Below are 21,698 nucleotides of genomic sequence, written 5' to 3'. Positions count from 1 at the left end.
AAAATACTGGGAATATTGGGAAGGCTGGTGGTGTTTTCATTGGTGGTCCCGACGCAGGAACGCTTCATCCAATCCAGGGGTGGGAACCTTTTTGGCTTGGCGGGCCAGGAACGTATTTCTACATTTTTCACTAACCCCGTTAGATGGACGATGGCGTCAATGAGGCGTCCGCTACCAGACCCCCCCGTGACCTGGTGCGGAAGACGACAGCACAACAACACTGTTGTAGTGTTTCCCTACAGGCCTTTATTTGTTAAGGTGATGAATATTGCTCCGGTTTTCCATCATCATCATCACCAAGAGGCGTTCCTCGGCTATGAGATGCCGGCCAGTGATCCGAGAGCATCTTCTCCACCCGTCCCACCTCCTCAGCGAGGCGCATCCTCGCTCTGTCAACCTCTTAGCGTTTTGACAGCTGGTCCCCATTGAGGGCTATTTTAGGATGCTGTCACCCCTCACCCCCCCCCCGCCTGTCAGCTTGTTGACGCTGCCGTTTTTGACGAGAGACTACGGTTTAGCCGGGCGTGTTGACGCGTGCGCTAGGTTTTCCTAACATTCCCAACATACTTCCACCTCGTGTGGATGACTACCCCATGGTCGCCGCCATTTTTTAGGGCAACGGCTCCGTCAGATACACAAGCTGACCATAAAATGAGCATTAGGTGCAGTCATGGAGATGATGGGTATGACTTGGATGGCCTGTAAAGCATATGAAATCAACTATTGGATGGCTTTGTGTCTTTGCAGGACCTTCACACCATCTACTGCCACCTCTACCACATGGACGTCCTCTCTCACCTCAGGGAGCACCAGCTCAGGTTTGTCCCAGCAGCCACAAACACTCACGGAACAGATAAGAGCACGGTGGCGAGGGCGGCCAGTCAAACATGCTAACTACCTGCCGGAAGGCCCACGTTCACGTGAAGGTGACTCACCCGCCCAAACAGGTTTCAACTGCTCCAGTATGCACAGCATGTCTGGAATGCTCCGCACAGCGGCAACATTTCAGTCCAACCAGGGCTCGGACGTTCTTCAAGGAGATTGGGATCTCACCCGCTTTGCACAGCAGCATTCCGGAGTTGTGACTTTGAGAGATATACGGGCGCCACTCATGTAGGGAGTCTGGTGTTGCATCCTGCGTTGAAATGTTTTGTTTGACGCTGAACTCCTCTGCGGGGCAATTGTCTTGCACGGGGAGCGCCCCCTTGTGGTCACCAGTGAGCCAGCGTGTGAATATGTTGGTGTTTCTCCTCCAGGTCCATGTGCACCTCGGCCAGGTATGAGAGACACGAGGCCAACCGCATCCTCTTCTAGTAAGTGCTCGCTTGCTCGCTCCCAGTTTTGCACTCCGATGACCAATCTAGGCCAAAGATCCTCTCCATGACAGACCACTGTTGTTATTTTACACAACAATGTCGCGTCCTCTACTGTTTTGGGCTTTAAAAGTGCTCAGATGAGTAATCAACAACTTCAAATCTCCATCGTTAGCATAGCGATGTGATGCTACAGTGCTATCACTGCTCTGGGTCTACACCATCTAACGCAATTTTCCAGCCAGTGCTCCAGGTTTCATGTTAAGACGTGTAGCGAAGCCTGATTATTATTATTATTTTTGGAAACATTCTCTTCTTCCTCCTCTGCAGCCCGGACAGCATCGCTAGCTGCTGGTACATCCTGCTCTCCGGCTCCGTCTTCGTCAAGGAGCACATGTACCTGGCCAGGTGTTGGTAGGTCTCCACACGCACACACACACCAGAATTAAAAAAAACTGCGTCAGTGAATAAAGTCATGGTATTATGAGGGGAGAAAATGAAATTTCAGCAGCATAAAGTTGAAGTAAAGTTAAAGATGATACACAAGCAAAACTCACAATACATTCACTGTATTTGAAAATTAGGTTGGCAAAATTGTAGTTAGTAGTTGAAGTGTGAAGTCAACTATGGGGAAAAAAGTGGTGATATTATGAGGAAATAATATGATATATATATATATATATATATATATATGGTATGGTGAAATAAACTTTTGGAATAAAAAAAATTTTGGAAGTTGGACACACCAAAACTAACGTCTCTTCATATTAAGAGAATAAAGTGATGATATTAGCAGGAAAAGGTCTTTCTAACAGCTTCATGTTGACATATTAAAGTAGAATATGTTTTCATGAGTCGTAAAGGTTTGGACACCCCTGGCCTCCACAAAACTCAATCACCCCAGGGCAGCTTAGCTAGCGTGTGTTCACGTGCGTCTAACTGCTGGATAACACTGGTGGGGGAGGGGTGTGTTGGTCGTGGCCACAGCAGGGGGTGTTGAAACAGGTCAGTGTGTATTTGTGTGTGTGTGGAATGTGTAGGGTCCGGCGGAACAGCGGCTGGCCATGTGTTCCTGTGCAGCCTGGCCGCCTGGAGCCCACCAGCACATCCCAGGCAGGAAATGAGCAACACACACACACTCACACACACTCACACACACACACACTCCTCCCTCTTTTGAAAGTACTTTGGCCAAGCGTTCAGATCATTTGGACTTGTCTTGATTGTGGATCACTATGCTGGATTTCACGTCACGTCCATGGACTCCCAGCAAGTGGACCCGCTCTAAACATCCTCTCATCCTCTTCCTGGTTGGTGCTCCTCAAACTTCTCCTCCTTTGGCGCTCTTTTTTTTTTTTTTTTTTTTTACAACTTAAGCGTTTGTCGTGTGTGTGTGTGTGTGTGTGTGTGTGTGTGTGTGCGTGTGCTTCATTTTTCAAAGCTCCCTCTCTCATCGCTCCTTCTGGACATTCTTGACTCCCGGATAGCCAGGAATTCCCCCCTTTTTGCCATAAAACACACACACACGCACACACACACAGAGCTGAGCTTATTATGTCCACTGATGGTGTAAATGGTGGAATGTTCTTCCTGCTTCCCATTCAAACATTAACAAGACTGCTGGGGCAATTTCAGGGTATGTAAAAAAAACGGCCACATTGACGGCTTGCAGCAGCTGAGCTTGGAATCATCTCATCACTCTTGTTTTGAAAATGACTCGTAAAAAGCGTACGTGTGTGTGTGTGTGTTTGTGTGTGTGTGTGTTTGTGTGTGTGTGTGTGTGTGTGTGGTCAGCATCAGTCAGCCAAACACTGAAACCAAAAGGAAGGGTTTGTGTGTGTGTGTCTTTGTTTCCGTTGCTGTGCTTTGCCTGGTCATTGTAACCACGGAAACAAGGTTGCCAAACTGACCCCCGTCAACCCCACCCCACCCACCCCCATGTACGGTCTCCTTTTCGCTCGCAGCAGAACCCTGCCAATTGGGGGCACAAGCGTGCGCTACCGTGCTAACATTACAGCTACGTTCTAGCTGGGCTAGCTTAGCATGGTCTAACATACATCTGTGGCTGACTGAGGGAGAGTTGCTACATTTTAGGACGGGTAGCGAAGCCTCACCCCTGAACCAGACGGACTCGCCATGTCCACAACTATTTAGCTCCACCACAAACATACAAGGAAGTCAGACGGCGTGCTGGTGTCTTCTAAAAAAGTTTTTATCTAAAAATACTATTTTATTGGTGTTTATATGTGAGGATAAGTTTTTGTCGTCGTTATGATCCCAACTTCATTGACTGCTGGACTCCTTTGGTAGTCCTCATCTCGTTTGCATCCGTGGCGTGTGTGTGTGTGTGTGTGTGTGGCATTTGTGTCTATGCTGCCTGCCACGGTTTATTGCCCGTGGCACTGCAGCTGTCATTGGACCTGTCAGTGACCCCCCCAGCCCCCCCCCCACAGGAGGTGAGGACCCCTAGCCATGAGCAGCGCCGTCCCAGTACCACAGTAGTCTCTTGGCCAACATGGAGAAGGTGTTTTTAGGACAGTGGATGCTTGTTCATCCAACTAGTCGCCTAAACGGGCCGCCATGGGTCACAAAGGGTCCCTGGGCCCCCATAGACCGCGTGTGGAGGGACGAGTGGCAGCATGGAACCTTGAGGGTTCAGAGAGTATGCGTGGAGCAAAGTGTCGGATTGGCTGTGGTGTTGGTTCTTTGTGACACGAGGTTACAGTATGATGAATATGATAAAGATAAATATGATGCGCTTAAAGAACACTTAAGCTCCTGCTTTTTTATCCGTGGTGTAAGTTGTGTTTTTTCCTCCCTACTCCAATCTGTCACGCACACACACGCTGAGCCGAGCCGCCAGCGCTGACAGCGGGCCCAGCGTCTGGCCTCGCTGGAGTGTGGAAACATCTGTCACCAGTCGCCTTCACCTCCCAGGCTAAGGGCTGGCGGAGAAGTCCGAGTCCCGAGTCCAGCAGACTGCAAGCGTGGCCGGGGAAGACTTCCCGCTGCTCCTGGGTGGTCCGCGTAGCTTGGCTCTCATTTCATTCTGGTGGCTTTTTGGAGCCCAGCAGGTCCAATTCCGTCGGAGCTTCTTCTTCACGCATGATGCCTTCAGGGCCATTCCTCAAACGCCACATTTGACGAGAACGCGCCTCCAAAAGATCTTGTAACACGATGGTGCGGTTTTGTCTCTGCTCTTTAACGGATTTGAGCCTCTGTAAATAAAGTAGATAAAGTCAACTCCCGTCCTTCAATGAGGGGGAGAAGAAGCGGATATTTACTTGGGCACGCAACATCCCACGATAACTTCTGCTGAGTCGGCCTGCAAAAGCTGGCAATTTTCTGGCAGCAGCATTGAAGGCCGTGTGCTCACGTTCCTGAAACTAAAATGACCAAAAATTCCCACTTGATTCGTGCGGGGGTGGGACCCCATGAACGTCCCCAGGATGGTGGTGTCCTCGTTTACTGGCAGAGGAGCGCTGGCGTGAATGAATGTACTTGCGGGTGAGCAAGCGTGCCGTGGATTTGACTTTTGCATTAGCGGGACCGCTCATGTTTGGGTTTTTTTGGCTAACGTTAACATTTTTTTGGCTCAGCTTGCATACGTTTTCTGGCTAGCATCATAATTCCCTCACATCAGCATGCTAATCACCAGCGTGCTAAGTAGCGTGTGATGCCAGGCCCTTGGCAGCAGGTCTGCACTGGACTTTCTTGTCCTTGTTTAAACATCGGTCCCTCCAGCTTTAGAGTTGGCGTCCGTGACGCGGCGAAGGCCAACGTTTTAAGAGACGAGACGATCCAGTGGGCGGGAGGAGGGAAGAATGTCAGCTTGTAATCGGGACAGAGACGCCACCAGAGCACACGTCCATAATTAAAAGCAGCCGCTTAGCTTGCCCCCCCGCCACCCCCCCACCCAGGCTGCTCCAACAATGCTGAGTCGCCACGCTGAGAAAGGCAATCTGTTGGCAGGGAATCCTGCACACATCGTTTGGCCGTGTTTATTATTAGCTTGGCCGGTCTGGGCGCCGCGTCGGGAGTTGGACACCGCCGAGTGACGCCTCTACTCCTGCAGTGTCGGACACACGAGGGTGAAAGTGCGCCAACGCGTGCACCCCCCTCCCCCGCTGCGTCGCATGTGCTGTTATTTGGATGACAAATACACCACATGCAGGAGCAGAAATTGACTTGCAATTTCTCACACAGCTATTCTCATTGACTTTATTCCCGATGTGTTCCACAACCTAATTTTCTTAAAATTACACCCTTATTCTCTCAACTTTTTTTTCTTCCATATTTTGACTTTATTTAGGTAAAATTCCAATTTTCTTTCTATAATATTATGACTCATAATATTTTGACTTTATTCCCATAATATTCTCCAACCTAATGTCCCCCAAAATGACATATTTTCTTGCATATTTCACCTTCATGCCACTTAACTCATTTGCTCCCAAAGAGGCATTACTTTGAGCTTTGAGGGGTGTGTATTATTTGTATGCTAGCATGCATGCTAGCATTCCAGAGCATTTTCAACACAACCCATTGGGGTTAGCATGTAACATAATTCATGCTAAATGCTAACCCATCATTTCTCTCATGGTCCCCACATGACATCATTTCATTGCTTGTGATCTGATGAAGTTGTACCTGACGACCTTCCCCAGCAGACGGCGCCCTCATCCAGGGCAAGATGCCAGGTGGGATACACCGTTGGGGGCTAGCGGGTACAGAGTGGTATGTATGGAAGGTCATGTGGGTTCTGTTAGCATGCGTGGAAGCTGAGCGCGCGGCAACACCGTGTACCGCGCATCACCTCACGTGCACTCTGCGTGGGCCGGCAAGTAGGGCCATGTGACCTACAGAAAGGACCCGCATGGTCTCGTCCTTTGCCGTCAGCTGCTCCCCCGCCCTCCGTGCCCCCTCTTATCAGACAAAGCAGACAAAGCCTGGCATTGTGTGTGTGTGTGTGTGTGAAACTGCTGCTAATGTGTGGTGGTTGCATACCACTGCACTGCAAAAAAGGGCTGGCCAAATAAGACTAGATTTGGGTGGAAAAAGCACTCCAGACTAGTGAAATGTCCGTGCAGCAAGTAGATTTGATTTGGTAAGAAATCTACAATGAAGATTTCTATATCTAGAAATAATAACCAAATCCCAGGTTAAAGATTTTTCGACCTAAAATAAGCAGAACCTTTAAGCTGGAAATAACAATGAAATAAAAGCATCCAAAACACAATAGCATTTTAGAAGATTATTTTGTATTTTTTGTTTGTATTGAAAGAAAAAACCATCAGCAAAATGGGGAGAAAAGACGTTGATGTTGATCACGGACGATATCATCACAAAGCTGAGATCCGCTTTGTCCCGCTACGCTGTCGGGAAAGGTGTGCATGTAGAAGGCAGGACTCCTTACGACGTAACGCTTCTACTCCTGGACTGTTGCTCACTACAGAGTGACAGCCCAGCTACGTGTAGCCTGCGCCACTACGCCCACGATGTTATTCATCGCCAAAGTTTGACCCCCACTCCTTTGTGTTTCTCTCTCCTCAGTTTCGGCAAGCAGCTGGGGGGCCGGCGAGGCTGTGAATGCATCACGTTGGAGCCGTCAGAAATGATCGTGGTAAGCGCCGCCGTCGCCGCTTTCCAGACTCCTGCTCCTGGAGCCGCTGGTCCCAGATCAGCTGTCAGCTCCCATGTCCGGTTGTATTCAGGTTAAATGCAATGGTTGGTTATCATAAAGGATGTAGTTGCACATCTATTAGCGATCATTGGAGATGACGTTACAGTCAGAAACGTACGGCAGTATTGGATCTGGGCTTTCATAGCATCCAACACGTTACAAACTGGTCCATCCATGCGTTACTGTAACATTCTACAGAATCCAGATCCCAAACTGAGCACCCTACGTGTTCATGACTCCCCAACCGTGAGACTGGCCAACAGCCCACCATGGAGCCAAAGAAAGTTGCATGAGATGAATTGAGAAACAGGTCTAATTATGAAACTAGTTTATAAACAATCATTATAGATTATTACTGTATTATGGTGATCGTACATTACCAGGATAAGCAGCATAGGAGATGCTGGAGGTCACCCACTGGAAGTGTCCTAATGTAGTGGAGGTTTTACGCTTTTGAATGATTCTAGTGATGCAACGTCATGAAGTGTACGTAGGACTCCTCCCAGGCCGCACCGCGGGAACACAATACGACTGTTGTCAGTCAGCACCATCCCACACGGCAACAAAACACATTCCTGCTGACAAACAGCAGCCTGGGAATGCGTGGTCTGGTCTAGACCCAGTCTGGTGTTTTTGTTTTTTTCTTTGCTTCTTGTTCTCGAGCCTCGTGAGGATGTTTGTGTCGCTTCCTGGAGGAAGCGGCGGCGTCAGCGTGTGCTCGAGCATGTGAGCCACTCTGAGGCTTTGCAACGTGTTGAGCAGATGGAACTCTCCACGGCGGTCGACAACTCAGAGGCCGAAGGCTTGTGGCGGCATGGCCAGTAAATGCAGGATTTCCTGAAATTGGGATCGAGTTTTCTTCCTCTCTGGTGGTATTTCCCGCACACCGTGATCCCGTGCTGCAGTCCGGATGAGTGTGTTCCACTGGAATCGTCTTTCTGTGCTCTGGAGGAGCTGGATATTCAACCAGGAGGAGGCCGACCAGCAGGGCCGGACCTCGGAAGCTCTCAGACCGGAACCAGAGGCCCAGGAAGAGGAAGAGCAGAACCCCAACAACCAAAGCGCGGAGCATAAGAGCCCAGAAGGCAACCCTTCGGGTCGGAGTTCAGCTCCAGAGATCCAAAAGCCCGAACTCCTGCGTGGAGCTGGCTCGCAGGGCTGTCGGGATGAGGCGGGGTCACGCGGGTCCGTCAGACGTTGCTGTTCTGAGGAGGCTGGCCGCTGTGTGTTGCAGGTGGACAACAGCGGCGAGGGGGACGACGGCTCCCTGCTAAGAGACGGTTCGCAGCGGCGCTCCCGCCGCCGCTTCAGAAGGATCAACCCCAGGGGGGAGCGGGAACTCATCACAGACGGACAGGAACCGCCCGGGTACAAGGTAGGACAGACGCTTGCTTCTTCATTGTTCACGTGACCGCATGTTTGTTTCCAAAAATGGCAACTTCACTTTTGTTTGTTTTTGTCAGTTTTGGTTGTTTAGTTTTTTCTTTAATAATTCAACGTCATGGTACTAGAATGGTTATTTTTACAACGTTGTTCTCGTCCAATTAGGACTTGAGTTGCTTATAATAAGCATCCATGGGAACAGCCTTTGTCGTTTGGATTTATTTCCACCTGTGGGAGGTCAAGTCCACTTGGACTGGGGCCGAACTGGCTTGACATTGACTTGTCACCGTTGGGTCTGCAAACGATGAACAGTGATAAGTGAGGGATTACGGTGATGGAATGGAACTGCAGTCCATGACAGCCGGACCCAATCGGGCCTGTCCCGCCTTGGCTCGCTATGAGGCGGTGCAGGTATGTTTGCGTCAAAAGCTTTTCTTGTCAGGAAATTGCGCAAATGTGTCCTTTTTGAAACGCCCGTGAGAGGGTGTCCCTGCCCCTGATAGGATCATGTGACAGTTGGGGGCTTTCTAATCGACACTTGCCACACACACGCGTACACACATACTCGATGGGGAATTACACGGGGGATTATAAAGCTCAAAGTGTCCCTGGCCACCTCTTCAGGATGATTCTTCACCACCTCTACTTATCCCCCCCCCCCCCCCACACCGTACCGCTGCTGTTGGCAAAGTCCATGCAGTGTCACGTACGCATGCAAACAGGCGGGATGCGTCACAAACAGGACATTTTGCCGCCAATGAGTCATGAGGCATGTGACCACAAATAGAAAGAAAAAGTAAACATCACTTTCCTGCCTGAGGAGGTCAGGGAAACCTCCAGCGTCCTACCGCTAGGCCTGTCACCATAACACTCCCCTCTGGCACATCACCGCTTACCTTTGTAGCATTTGAAGCCGTCCATTGGACTTGAAGCACTTGAATTTCAATCCATAACTGGGACAATTGGGGCACCTGTTGTTTTGGGAAAGCACGTGGGTGGCAGGGAAGAAGGGGGCTATTTTTAGCAGAAACAGATGCATGTCATATGGACCACAAAGCATTTGACAGACGTCTGGGGAGCCTTTCCTCGAAGCTCGGATTTGTCCCGTGTTTTGGGTAGGGGGAGCGTTGGGGGATGTTGTTGACGGAGGAGGCATCATAACGACGTCAGTGATCCATTATCCTCGCTGTCGGCTCAGTCTCTCCATGGCCGTGCTGTGAATGAAATGAAGGCGCCAGATGATTTGATTCGATGAGTGAATGGCTGTGTCTTTTCCAACCTTGCGGTCCAAGGAAGAAGGACCCGGGTCTAAGAGTCCAAGTATGCGTGGATCTGTGTGGATGAAAAGGCTCGTGGAAGAAGGATGCGCTCTTTTTCCAGTGTTGCTTCGTTAGCATTATTCATCTTCTCACATGGCTCTGCTTGGGATCGATCCGCATCGACTCTGAAACCCGATCCTTCCATTTTTTTTTGTACGGGGAGTGCCAGCGCATCCTCCACTAATGAGCCAAAACAGGCATAGCAACACTACATGCTTGCTAGTTTCCTCACAAGAACATCCCTGCTATGATGCCCCGAACCTTTCAATATATTGATGGATATTTGATTGATCAAGGCCACCACGTGTTGTTGCACTGCGGTACAATTTCACACAGGAAGTTAATTCAGGCCCGTCCAAACTTGTAGGGCCACCTAGTTGGCTTCCGCAAAGAAATGTACATCCCTATTTTACATGCGTCTGACCTTAAACCAGGCCCCGCCCTTAAACCAAGGGTCGAACGCTTCAACTCGACCGACCGCCACTTGAACACCTTTGGGATGAGTTCCGAGACTGCTCTCGTCTAACCCCAGTGCCAGACCCTGCAAGTGCGGTTCTGTAGGAATGGCCCCGGGCTCACACTCAATCCGTTGCAGCTCCGTGCCAGCTCCAGTCCGGCTCCTGAGCTCCTGGGCCGGCTGCAGAAACCCACAGCTTGACCAGAGTGTGCCGGCGAATAAGAAGTTGAACCCCAAATAGATTCTTTCCGTTGTGCCCATTAATAATCCCCATTGAGAGCAGAGTTGGTCTAGCATAGCGGATTCATGAAAACGTTTCTGTTGCACACTAACCGGGAACCAAGTCCAAATTCTGACCAAAACTGAGAAACACGCTAACAGAGGTTCCGCTGCACTTGCACCATTACACACCACATGTTGAGCCTACGGTTGTTAAGATGACCCCCCCCCCCATCTTTGTCCCATTAGCATCACCTTGACCTCACGTTGACTCAGGCGGGCTATCGCATTTGCTAAAAGTCAATCAGGCGGCGTCGGGACTGAGGTTAAATGTCATGGTTGGATACGCGATGACATGATGCATCATTCCTGTGACTCAACCTCTGCATCACACGTCAACCTTCAGGGTTTGAAGGTGCCGTTTGTTCCAACATTCAGTGGGGGGTTATTAAAAAAAAACAAAAGTAGTAGTAGTAGTAGTAGTTTCCTGCAGTGGTTCTGTACTATGGTGTAGCTTAGCTTTCCCATTTAATCACTCGGTACCATCCATCATGGAGAAGTGTTAGGATTAAATAAGATCTAAGATACGATAATGTTTGGAATGGAGCTAGCTGCTACAAATGCTATGAGGACTTTTATTGGGGGGGGGGGGGTAGGGTTTCACCCACAATAGCCCACAATCAGTGAAATGCGCAAAGTAGCCAAAGTCATTTTAATATATATATGTTTTACGGCTGTAAGCCATAATTGCATAATTGTATCAGTTTGAGAGCCTCATCAGGAACGTATTGAGGTCCGTGGCATCACGCCTCTGAGCGTCTGCCTGTTACAGTACGGGACGCTGGGCTGCTAATTTTAGGGATGACATCAGCGAGGAAGAGAGCGAGATGACAACCTCGGTGAACTCTCCTTCCATCTTCTCTCAACGTCTCTCATCCTCAAGAGGCCTCCTGCCTCCCTCGTTCCACCTTCAGCTTCCCGTTCGGGCGGTGGTCAGCTGCCCTCGTGTCTGTACAGGAACATGGATGCTGGGGGGGGGGTTCTCTGCGGGCTCCAGGAAGGGAGGGGCTGCTTTAAATGGCAGGAATTCCTGTCCTGCGCTGGGCTGGACGTGTGTACGGACACCAATGCAGCCTTTGTTGGCGTGGTGATGCTGAAGGAATACGCTTTCCGTATCTTGTGTCCTTCATGGCCCGGTGCTGCTTAGTGATGGAATATTTGGAGAAACGGCAAGAGACGTCACATCCTGGATTGTCCGACGTTGTTTACCCTGCCTGGTCTTCCCACCATGCAGTGCGAGAAACGTCCTATTTTTGGATGTGGACGATTGTGAATCTGTTCACAAAGGTCCAGACTTGATGATTGAAATGGGTTAAATAAAGTAACAAACGGAAAGTAAGGCTATGTTCACCCGCAGGTCTGTTCTGGTTTTTGCATCAATAATGCTGCACCATTGCCCCGCCCCCCTTCTGTTTGGTTGGGAAATGTTTGGGTTGCCAAATGTTGCGAAGGATGCTAAAACACTGCCGTTGCCCACTAGGGCACTGGTACACGACGGTGAGACGGCATGACACGGCTGTTCTCTGATTGGCCGAAGTGTCTTTTCAGCGTCTCAGTGGTCTTGGAGAAGCCCCACATCGATGGTAACTTTTACTTTGAAAGAGTGTAGAAGTGTTCACCCCCCAGCGCTTTCACGGAAACGAAAGAGGAAGAACGCGCACTCGTTTGCACACCTCCGAGGGCGACGTTGCGCCGTCTCGTCTCAAGCAGGATGCGCGCGGCACAGGAAGTACTTCCTGTCACACACGCCTGCGTGTTGTTTTTGTGGGCCAGCGCTTTGAAAGACAAACTTTGTCTTTTTGCTGTCACTGCCAACCGCCCGCTCCCCACTCAGCTAATCACATCTGTCAGGCTAATTCAGGGGAGTCCCAACCTTCTCCAGCGAGAGCCACATGGTGAAAAAAGAAAGGACACAAATGCAAAGAAGTTCTATATACAGTTTTTTTTCCCCATTTTTGGGTTTGTTCTTAAACAGTTTTTGTCATTTTTCTTCTCAGAATGTTAAGAATTTATTCCCATAATATGTCAACGTTTTCCCTCAATCTAATTTTCCTAAAATAGTAACTTTATTTATTTAAAATGACATTATTTTTCTCTTCACATTTTCACTTTATTTTCAGAAAATGTAAAATTTTTTCTGTTTTTAAAATTTATTTTCAGACTACCTTTCCTCTAAAATGATCCTCTCATAATTATGACTTAATTCCCGGAATATTTGGACTTTTTTCCATTGTTTTCGTTGTGTATTTCATTCAGACGGTTGATTTTGACTGACGTGCCGAAGGTAGCTGAGATTGGGATTGGATTGAGGTGGAGATGCTGTTCCTGGGCTGTTGAGTTTGTCTGATATCCACTTCAAAGGGTGGAAATTCACGTCTGCCTTCTCTGAGCTTTGTCGTGTTTCTGGTTCCGATGTACCGTCACGAAAGAGCAAGAATCCTCGTGCTTTTCATGGCTAAACAATATGGCTGACATTGGCTTTCACTCGCCTTTCACCCTGCCAGTGTTTCGTTTAAACATTGAAATCAGTCTGTAGCCCCGCCCCCTTTTCATTCTCTCTTTTTTTTAACCCCCAATCTATTTTTGATCTGCTGTCTTTTTTCCTTCATCTATTTCCATCCTCCGTCCTCCTCCGCCTCTCATGTGTACAGACGCTCCTCCGAAGGCAGGCCTCCATGTGCTCGCTTCCCATTGGCTGCCCCCGAAAACCATGATGTCATCCTCTGGCATCTGCGTGGGGAGGGGAGGGCTGTTTCACGCACACACACACACACACACACACACACACACACGCACACACACACTGAGAATGGAGACTCCAGCATCCTCCATGAAGAGGATGACCACCTCACTAAAAGCAAAAGCATTTCCTCCTCTCTTGAAAAACAAACATTTTAGTAGAATAAATTGACGCTAGCCCAGAAAGAAGCTGCACCGGTCGTCGTCACGTAAAGTCAGCCCGTCACACGAGCGACCATCTGCTGCAAAAGTGACAGTCAAAGATCCTCTATATGACAGGAACTTTCTGTTGCGTGTGTGTGTTTTTGAAACAAGCTATTGCAAACCACTATCCAAAGATCCTGTATACAGCAGGAGCGCTCTGCTTTTTTAAAGATCTTCTAGATCAGTGGGTCCAAACTGGCGGGGTGGGTCCCAGACACCAGGTCCAAGATGACACTAAAACATGAAATATTCCAAATGGATTTATTTTGAAAGGGGACCTGTGATGCTCTTTTGGGTTGTCTGTATTGAGTTGGAATCCTGTAGAGCAGCTACACACAATAACCCACACAGAAACCTTTTTAGAATCTGCACCTTTTGCAGCTGTCTTTCCTTGACTTTCCCAAACATTCCTTACTACTAATAGGAGCGTAAAGATGACTGTAGGGGTGTTATTTCATGGCCAGAGGGCTCTAATGATGTTATAGATGATGACATATTGGGATGACAGGATCTTTTAGATATTAAAAATGGGCGAAGGTGCCCGCAGTTGTCGCAAGTAGGATGTTGCTCCGTGTTTATTGGAGGGGGGGGGAAGCCCATCTTCATCGTCCTCATCATCAGTCAGCTGCCTTTGTGCAGCTGCATCTGTCCTGTGGGTGGGTGGGTGGGGAGGGGGGGGTCACTGTGATATATTCTTCAGTTTATGGCACCGGTCACAAAAGGGGGTGGGGGGTCTTGGGGGGGCAGGGGGCAGTGGGGGATTGCCTCAATAGGCTTTATGTTACCAGCAAATCAATAAAGATGCTCCCTTCCTTTCCTTCCTCACTTCCTGCTCCCTTCCTCCCTCGCCAGCCAATCCATCTAATGCAGTTGCCTCCCCCTCCCCATCCTCCCCACTCCCCCCTTCGCAGGCTGTACAGGTGATGTCATTCTTTTCCAGCTGGATTCCCCTCCCTCCCTCGCCATCGGCGCCGCCATCCCTCATTAGCGTCCCGGTCCGCCGAGGTGCAGCATCCTCTCTTTCTCATCCGAACCAAAGTGTGTGAGGAGGAGGAGGTGGCGGGGGCAGGAATGTCGGGAGCAAGCCTCGCGTAGCGGGCGAGAGGAAGGGAGGAGGGCGGGGATCGCATGCCGCCGGCCATGGAGCCTCACCGGCGGGTTGCCGCACGCTGGCCTGGAGCTCGCTAGAGGAGTTGCCAAAGAGGAGGAGGTGGGCTCCTTGGCTGGGGGTGGTGGTGGTGAGGAAGCACCGTGAAGATGCTGCTGCTTCATCCTGTGAGGAGAAGAACATCTGCAAAGCAGAAGATGCTCTCTAGTGGGCAACTTGGACCTTAAATTGGAAAAGTCTCCTCTGTGGGAATACCTGCCAAGCGTTGGCTGGCGTCATCGTCCATGCGCTGAGGATTCTTCTCTTTTGGCTCCTTTTTTAAGCAGGGAGTGTTCCTCCTTCCTTTTTTCCACCTTTTGGTGAACGAGGGGGAAACTTCCCTCCTCCCTTCTGTCAGCGATGGCTTTCCTGGTCCGTTGCTATGCCAACTGCTTGCAGCCGTGGTCCTCCAAAGTAAGCGATGTCGTAATCCCTTTTTACTGCTGTGTGTGTGCTCTCCTCATCCTGCTGAATGTTGCTGAATGGAGCATGGTTGGGGATCATGTGGAGGTATCCTTCTGGGATGCTCCCAGACTTTGAGAAGATGTGTGATGTGATGTGATGCTGTGTAGTATCATACACTGGTCACTAGGTGTCAGTAAAGCTGGAAGAGACACACAAGCTCCAGACTTGACCTGATCGCCGGAACAACAGGCTTTTATTGCAGGTTTGAATGATCTCACACCCGGCACAGTAATCCCTAACACGGGCTACGGTTGCCATCAAAATCCACGCCAAACTGCAACTCAAGGGATTATGCCGTAGTGAGATGGTTCAACGCTGTGATAAAAGCCTGTCGTTTCTGGTGATCAAGTCTGGTGCTTGTGTGTCTCATGTAGCATCACAGTCGCTTTGCTGACACCTAGTGACCAGTGTGCAAATCTGCATCACACATTCTCTAAATGCTGTATATTTGTCTTTGACTTATTTTACTTACTTATTTTACCTGCTTAAATATGCGTATATTTGAGAATCACAACGACGTATTGATGAATATGGAAATGGTGATAGAGTGAAGCCGTGAAAGTCAAAGCGCTAAGAGACGACTGTATCGGCGACCCACCAAGTAGTGGATGCTGCAGCCTGCACGTGGCCCCCAGGCCGGGCATTGGTCACCCCCGTCTTCCATGCAGTCACAGTAGAATGCAACACGCTGACAGAGCTGGAATCCAACCCAACATAGACCAACATAGACCAACATAGACCTCAACATGCCCTGGTCTTCTGGAGGTGTCCTCCAGCTTGGCGCCAGTAATGAGCCCCCCCGTTTGGAAAGGTTAATGAAGTCCACCCGCCTGCGCCATCAGCTACCATGTGCTTCTGTCTGCGGCGGGGAGGGCAATGAGTGATGGATCAACACTTTTGACGCTCCCTAAATGTTGAGTGGATTCAGGACGGAGGAGGTCAGAAGGATTCTTGTGGTTTTAGTCCAGAGTTTGATGGCTGACTGCTTCCTGTGCCCGTCTGGCTTGAGTGCCTCCTGGCTTCCGTGGCCGTGATGGTCCTTGCTGTCAGGCCGCGGCAGTCAAGTGAGTCTCCTCGGCGCCGAGAGTGGATTCGGGCTCAATCAGCCACACAAAACATCGGGAAACTCCTCGTGAAGGAGCACAGACCACAAACGGCGGCTTGGGCAGCGCTCACTGGTAATCAACACAAAAGGGCAGTCATAATATTAGAAGAAAAAAGTTTCTTTTAGCAGCATCCACTTGAAATATTAAAAAGACGCAATGTTTTAATATGTTTTTAATGAAATAATAAACAAACCTTTTTGGAACATTAGCTTGTGGGCAAAAGTCCAAATATGGAAGTAAAGCGACGCCACCTCCACTGAGAGATGTTAGGCATGTGGCGGGACGTCGGGGAGCCCACACGCGCAGGAAGTAGCGGTGAGGAAGATCGATGTGGGTCAGGTGACACCACCGGGCCATGCGTGTCCCATCGCCTGCCGCCAGCCAGAAATGTACGCATCCTAGACGGCTTTCTAGAAAAACGAGGAAGGAAGTACCGCACTCGCACCAGGCCGGGGTACATATTTTTTATGTAAGATATTTGTGGTCTAGCTGATAAACTATTAATATCGACCTTTTGCTTTTTCCCCATTTATCTGCTGCTTTTTTCTTTTTCCTAAGGTTTCAGCTTTCTTCTCAAATAATTGTTGTACATTTTCTTTTTGTAATGTTATGTCTTTTTTTCCGTAATATAAACGAAAAAGGAAGTCGAAGTGGAAAAATAGTCTTTTTCACAGGAATGGCAAAGTGGGGATGCACTATTTTCTTCAAACGGATAACTTCTTAAAGGGGAACCAACACTTATGAACACTTATGAACATTTATTTATATATACAAGTTAATACGAGCTAGCCAACAATGACAGCATTGTTAGCTAGCTCATATTAACTTGTTTTCTCCTGTTCTCATGCACAGAAAAAGGAAAAAAATATGCGCTGATGTTTCACATGAGGATTGGGAATGATGAGCAAAATTCCCCAAGAAGTGCAGACTAACCTTTACAAAATATCCAAGTGGCAAAGTTGCATCTTTTCATCCTGCGGACACCCCCGTGTTAGACCAAAACACTTCCCTTGTCTTTTGTACATGTTGACCTTCTACACAAAAAGCCCCCCCCCCCCCCCCCCCCAAGTCACACAGCCCCATTATCTCCTTGCTATCGATCCTGGTCCAAGCAGAGATTCTTACTGGGTCATTTTCAGCGCCGTTCATCAATACGAGATGGGACGCATTGATTACAGCAGACGGCTGTGGCGGGTTTGGGTGCGGACCAATAGAACGGTCCGTGGTTTTTTCACCCCTTCCCCTGCCAATGGTCACCTATGGGGATGAGTAAAGTATCTACCTACCTACCTACCCACCTACCTACCCACCTACCTACCCAACGTTGTGAGTGACCCTGAGATGACCCAATGGCGTGCATTTTAGCTAGCTCGTATTAACTCATTTTCTCAGGTTCGAATGCAAACAAAAGGGAAAGCAATATGTGTTCATGTTTCACATAGGGATTGGGAATGGTGGACAAAAGTGCACTTCCCCTTCAAGATCGAATGGCATTTCACCAGAGCACAACGCTCCATTTGTCCTCATTCGCAAAAGCGTCAGATGCCAGGCAGGATATGGGAAAAGGTGCGGGAAGATTGGAAGGTGCAGGAAATGCTGAAAAGGCAAAAATGTAGAAAAGAAAAGTGAATAGACGTGCAGGAACAGGCTGGCAAGTCTCTAAACGTTGCTTGATCCGCAGCGGTAGACCTCCTCTTTCTCCTCCTGACACATCACATCTAAATAAAGCTTCCTCGCCCGAGTGGAGTAGGCTGCGGTGGGTCTGTGGATATTCCCGTCTGACGGGGCCGAGCAACCGCCGCATGGCTGCCACACACAAACGCTCCGCCCGGCATCCCGCTCCAGCCCGACGGTAACGTCTCGCGTCCTCCAAAGATGGCTGATTACCTTCTTCACCGCAGCGGAGTTGGGGGGCGTACGGCTAATTCAGCATCCTTCCTCTTCTGGAAAGTTCCCAGCAGTGGAGCCATGATGGCGCTGGCTGGACTTGTTGAAAACGTACGGTGGATGTACTCGTTTGTTTGGCGCATGGTGGTGGTAGTACTTGTACGTCTACTTGGTGTATGTGATGCTTTCATCTGCTGTGGATGATGACCGCCTATGTACGTACATACAGACGGCACCTGGGCCAATGTTTGAACCCAATGTGGCTCATGACTCCAAAAGTTAGTCCACCCTTTTTCTCTGGGAAGATTACTGCTGATGCTTCCGTTTTTTTCTGGCATTTTTTATTTCTTTAAGGTTTCTTTTCAAGTGTTTAGGATGTGCCGGGGGCCACAGTTTGACTACCCCTCCCTTACGGCATCCTTCTGATGCCCATCACATCCACCGTGACGCCCCAGATGCGTTCGCTTGTGTGCACGTTGGGATGCTTCTGGGCTCGCTGTGCTTCTTCATGTTTGATTTTTTTATTCCACCTTCCTGACTTCCATGCGGAACAGCACGTGTGGGGCCGACAGGCTGCATCCATAATGCAAGCCTTTTGGGGGAGGGAAGGGAAAAGAATGCCAGAAATGGCAGGAAACCACAAGCAAGAGAGAGTGGAATGAAAAGTGAGCGCTGGAAGACTGAGGAAGCTCTGTAGGTGAAGGCTAATAATGTTCAAAACTTTATTTAGACGCTCACAAACAGGTTTTCCATGCCTAATATGTCTTATTTGATCTTGTTATGTTTACAATATTTTGTAATAGGAGTGCAAAGGCGATTATAGGGGTGTTATTTCATGTCTGGAGGGCTCTGTTGTTAAAAGGCGTATTTAGAAGGTTATGTCTTAGTTTGTCTTATGTCTACAATATTGTGTCAGGAGTACAAAGGCGATTATAGGGGTGTTATTTCATGTCTGGAGGGCTCTGTTGTTAAAAGGCGTATTTAGAAGGTTGTAAGCAGGTCGTTTATGTCTTAGTTTGTCTTATGTCTACAATATTGTGTCATAGGAGTACAAAGGCGATTATAGGGGTGTTATTTCATGTCTGGAGGGCTCTGTTAAAAGGTTGTAAGCAGGTCGTCTATGCTCTATCAGCAAGTTCTATTCATGAATCAGGAATCCGTCTGTGCAGGAATTGACCCGTCGGGTCTGGAGCCAATGAAAAAAAGCAAAAAGCAGGGACTAGTGTACTTGACTGGCGCCATTTCAGATTGTACTTCTTACGAGAGCCTCGTCCGTTTGGTGGTCCAGGCCGTGACCCATCCAGGAGCATCCCAGCGTGCTCCGTGTTGGCTTAATGGAATTGTGCAGCTGAAGGAAGATGACACATTTATATTTCATCTCCTCGCCCTCATCCTTTATGCATGAGGAGAATCGGAGACCCCTCACCCGCTCTTGCTCGGAAGGGGGCGGGGATTAATGTGGGATTAAGTGCGAGGTGTGAACTGGACTGGGAAGACCACCCTGGGCCTTCCTGACAGTTTTCAGCTGAAAGTGCTGTTGCTTCTTTCTGCAGCAAGCATGGGGGCCTCACAACCCTGGGGGGGGGGCATCGACGGGAAGGACTGGGGCGTGTTTGTTCACCAAAGTGTCAAATCTAGGTAGACGGCACCTGAACAGGAAAGACAAACAGGGACAGTAGACGGAAGCTTGCACCGAGCATCATTTATTGCTCATGAATAGTTGATGACCTCATGGATGGAAGGATGGAAGGATGGAAGGATGGAAGGATGGAAGGATGGAAGGATGGAAGGATGGAAGGATGGAAGGATGGAAGGACGGAAGGATGGAAGGATGAGGATGGCAGCTGATAAAGGTAAAGATATGAAGCCCACGGCTGCTTTCTGATTGGCCCCCTTTGACCAATTCCAAATCTAAAGACACAAAAGTTGTAACGTTCCAAGAAGAATGTCGGAATGTTATCATGATAAATGACATCATCTTAGTAGCAGAAAGTTGAAATAATGAAGAGATGGAATTCTTTAAAATGACTAAAGTTGCAGAAAGATGTACACAAATTCTAATGTTATGGGGGTAAAGTCAAACTATTATAGGAATGAACTCATAATTACGTGAAAGTTTCAATATTGATGGAAAAAACAACAGAAATAGAAAAATACAGCTTAGTTAATTAGAATACATTCTAAATATTGAGAGAAAAAGTAGTATTCCAACAGACGTGCTGTTATGGAAAATACAATAATGTTACAAGAATAACGTCAAAATATTAAGAGGAAAAATGATATTGTAATGGGAAAATGTTAGTTTTTGGTGAATAAACTGCTAATATTATGTGGAGCAGCAATGTCATTTTAGTAGCATAAAGTAGAAATATTGAAGAGTAATACTCAAAACAATGACTCGAGTCGCAATGTTATGAGAATAAAGTCATAATTACGTGAAGAAAATTGAGCAAAAGGAAGTTAGGACAACCTTAGAAATAATAATAACGGATGAGATTCCAAGCCGCCCTTTCCAAGGTAGCCAAAGAGCCCACATGGTACCATGCATCTCCACTGAACACTGGCAGCGCTTCCTTAAGGACATGCTGTTGACCTTCCCTAAGCTCCACCCCCTCGCTACCCACGAGGTCCCACTGCCGGGGTCCCGCTCTACAACGGGCCTATGAGAGGGCGGCACTTCACCCAGACTTCTTTAATATTGCATGCTGGCATCGTGGAGGTTCCCTCGCCGCGCCCTCGCATCGCTGCCTCATGTTTGCTTTCGCTAGCGAACGGGTGCGCTCGGACGGCGACGGCGGCCGTGGGAGGTGCGGTGATGGAGGACGCTTGTTGCGGGGTGTCGCCGTGTCGCAGGAGGACGTCATCCCTCAACCTCGCGCCGCCGCAGTCTAAACCGGTAAGGCGCGACTCTGACCCCTCCCGCCACCGGGCTGGCACATAGGAAGGGATTTGGTGTGTTTTCAGGAGTGGACTCCTTCTTCATGGCCTGTCCAAGTTGTTGTTTCCTTCAGGGCTACGATCTATCTGTGGCTGTGGTTTGGGCGCAAGGAGGTCAGGGCGTCACATTCATGCACGCTATGGGAGACCAAAGGTGATCAAACATGAGGATCCCAACAAACGTGTAGAATATAGATATAGAAACATAGATATTGGTAGGTAAATCACTAATGGAAGGGTCTGTGCTCTTATTCTTTAGGGTCACGGGTCATTCGCACATCTAACTTAGGTTCCATATCCATATTTAGCAAAATGAAATTCCCTGCCAGCCGAAGCAAAAGAAGGTCGTTTGTGTCGTGAAAGGGAGCACCGACCGCTACGTTTCTGCACGCCGCTTCTCACCCCCTCCTCTCTGCTGGTTTCCTGTCTCGTCTCAGCAGCTTCCTGCCGACCTCAATAAGATGCACCTGACAGACCACGCCCACCAGCAGGTGATGCACGTGCCCCCCAGCCAGTCGGGCTGCAGCATCGCCAGCGACTCGGGGAGCAGCAGCCTGTCGGACATCTACCAGGTGGGGGAGTGAAGCCTTATCTTATCTTACCTTACCTTACCAAAGCGAGCCAAGGGGAGTCCTTCCCAGCACCTGAAGCTTTCCTCGTGTGTGGAGCTCTGCCAAGGTTGCCTACGCTCGGAATAGCCGCCAATTATCACGCCGCAGCGGCGCGTCCCCCTCGCTACTTCCTGTGGCGGAGTAAAGGTCGCACGCAGGAAATAAACC

General features: G+C 49.0%; 1 protein-coding gene across 13 annotated transcripts in view; it reads left to right on the top strand.

The window, feature by feature from the left end:
- rapgef6 (Rap guanine nucleotide exchange factor (GEF) 6) overlaps window positions 1–21,698 on the top strand; it is a 44,139-nt gene that overhangs the window by 5,971 nt on the left and 16,470 nt on the right. For 8 of the 13 annotated variants that reach the window (XM_058086630.2, XM_058086632.2, XM_058086633.2 and 5 more), the window contains exons 2-7: window positions 748–818; window positions 1,257–1,313; window positions 1,644–1,727; window positions 6,867–6,936; window positions 8,231–8,371; window positions 21,357–21,491. In XM_058086630.2, the coding sequence (XP_057942613.2) occupies window positions 748–818; window positions 1,257–1,313; window positions 1,644–1,727; window positions 6,867–6,936; window positions 8,231–8,371; window positions 21,357–21,491 (558 nt within the window). Of the gene's footprint in view, window positions 1–747; window positions 819–1,256; window positions 1,314–1,643; window positions 1,728–2,353; window positions 2,624–6,866; window positions 6,937–8,230; window positions 8,372–14,486; window positions 14,939–21,356; window positions 21,492–21,698 lie in introns of those variants that run through there. The other 5 variants (XM_058086631.2, XM_058086629.2, XM_058086638.2 and 2 more) reach the window with 4 other exon arrangements.

The sequence above is a fragment of the Doryrhamphus excisus genome, linkage group LG21 (genome assembly GCF_037039965.1).
Source record: "Doryrhamphus excisus strain RoL-2023G ecotype Guam linkage group LG21, RoL_Dexc_Guam_v1.1, whole genome shotgun sequence".
NCBI lineage: Eukaryota > Metazoa > Chordata > Actinopteri > Syngnathiformes > Syngnathidae > Doryrhamphus > Doryrhamphus excisus.
This window is presented reverse-complemented; position numbering and strand designations above follow the sequence as displayed.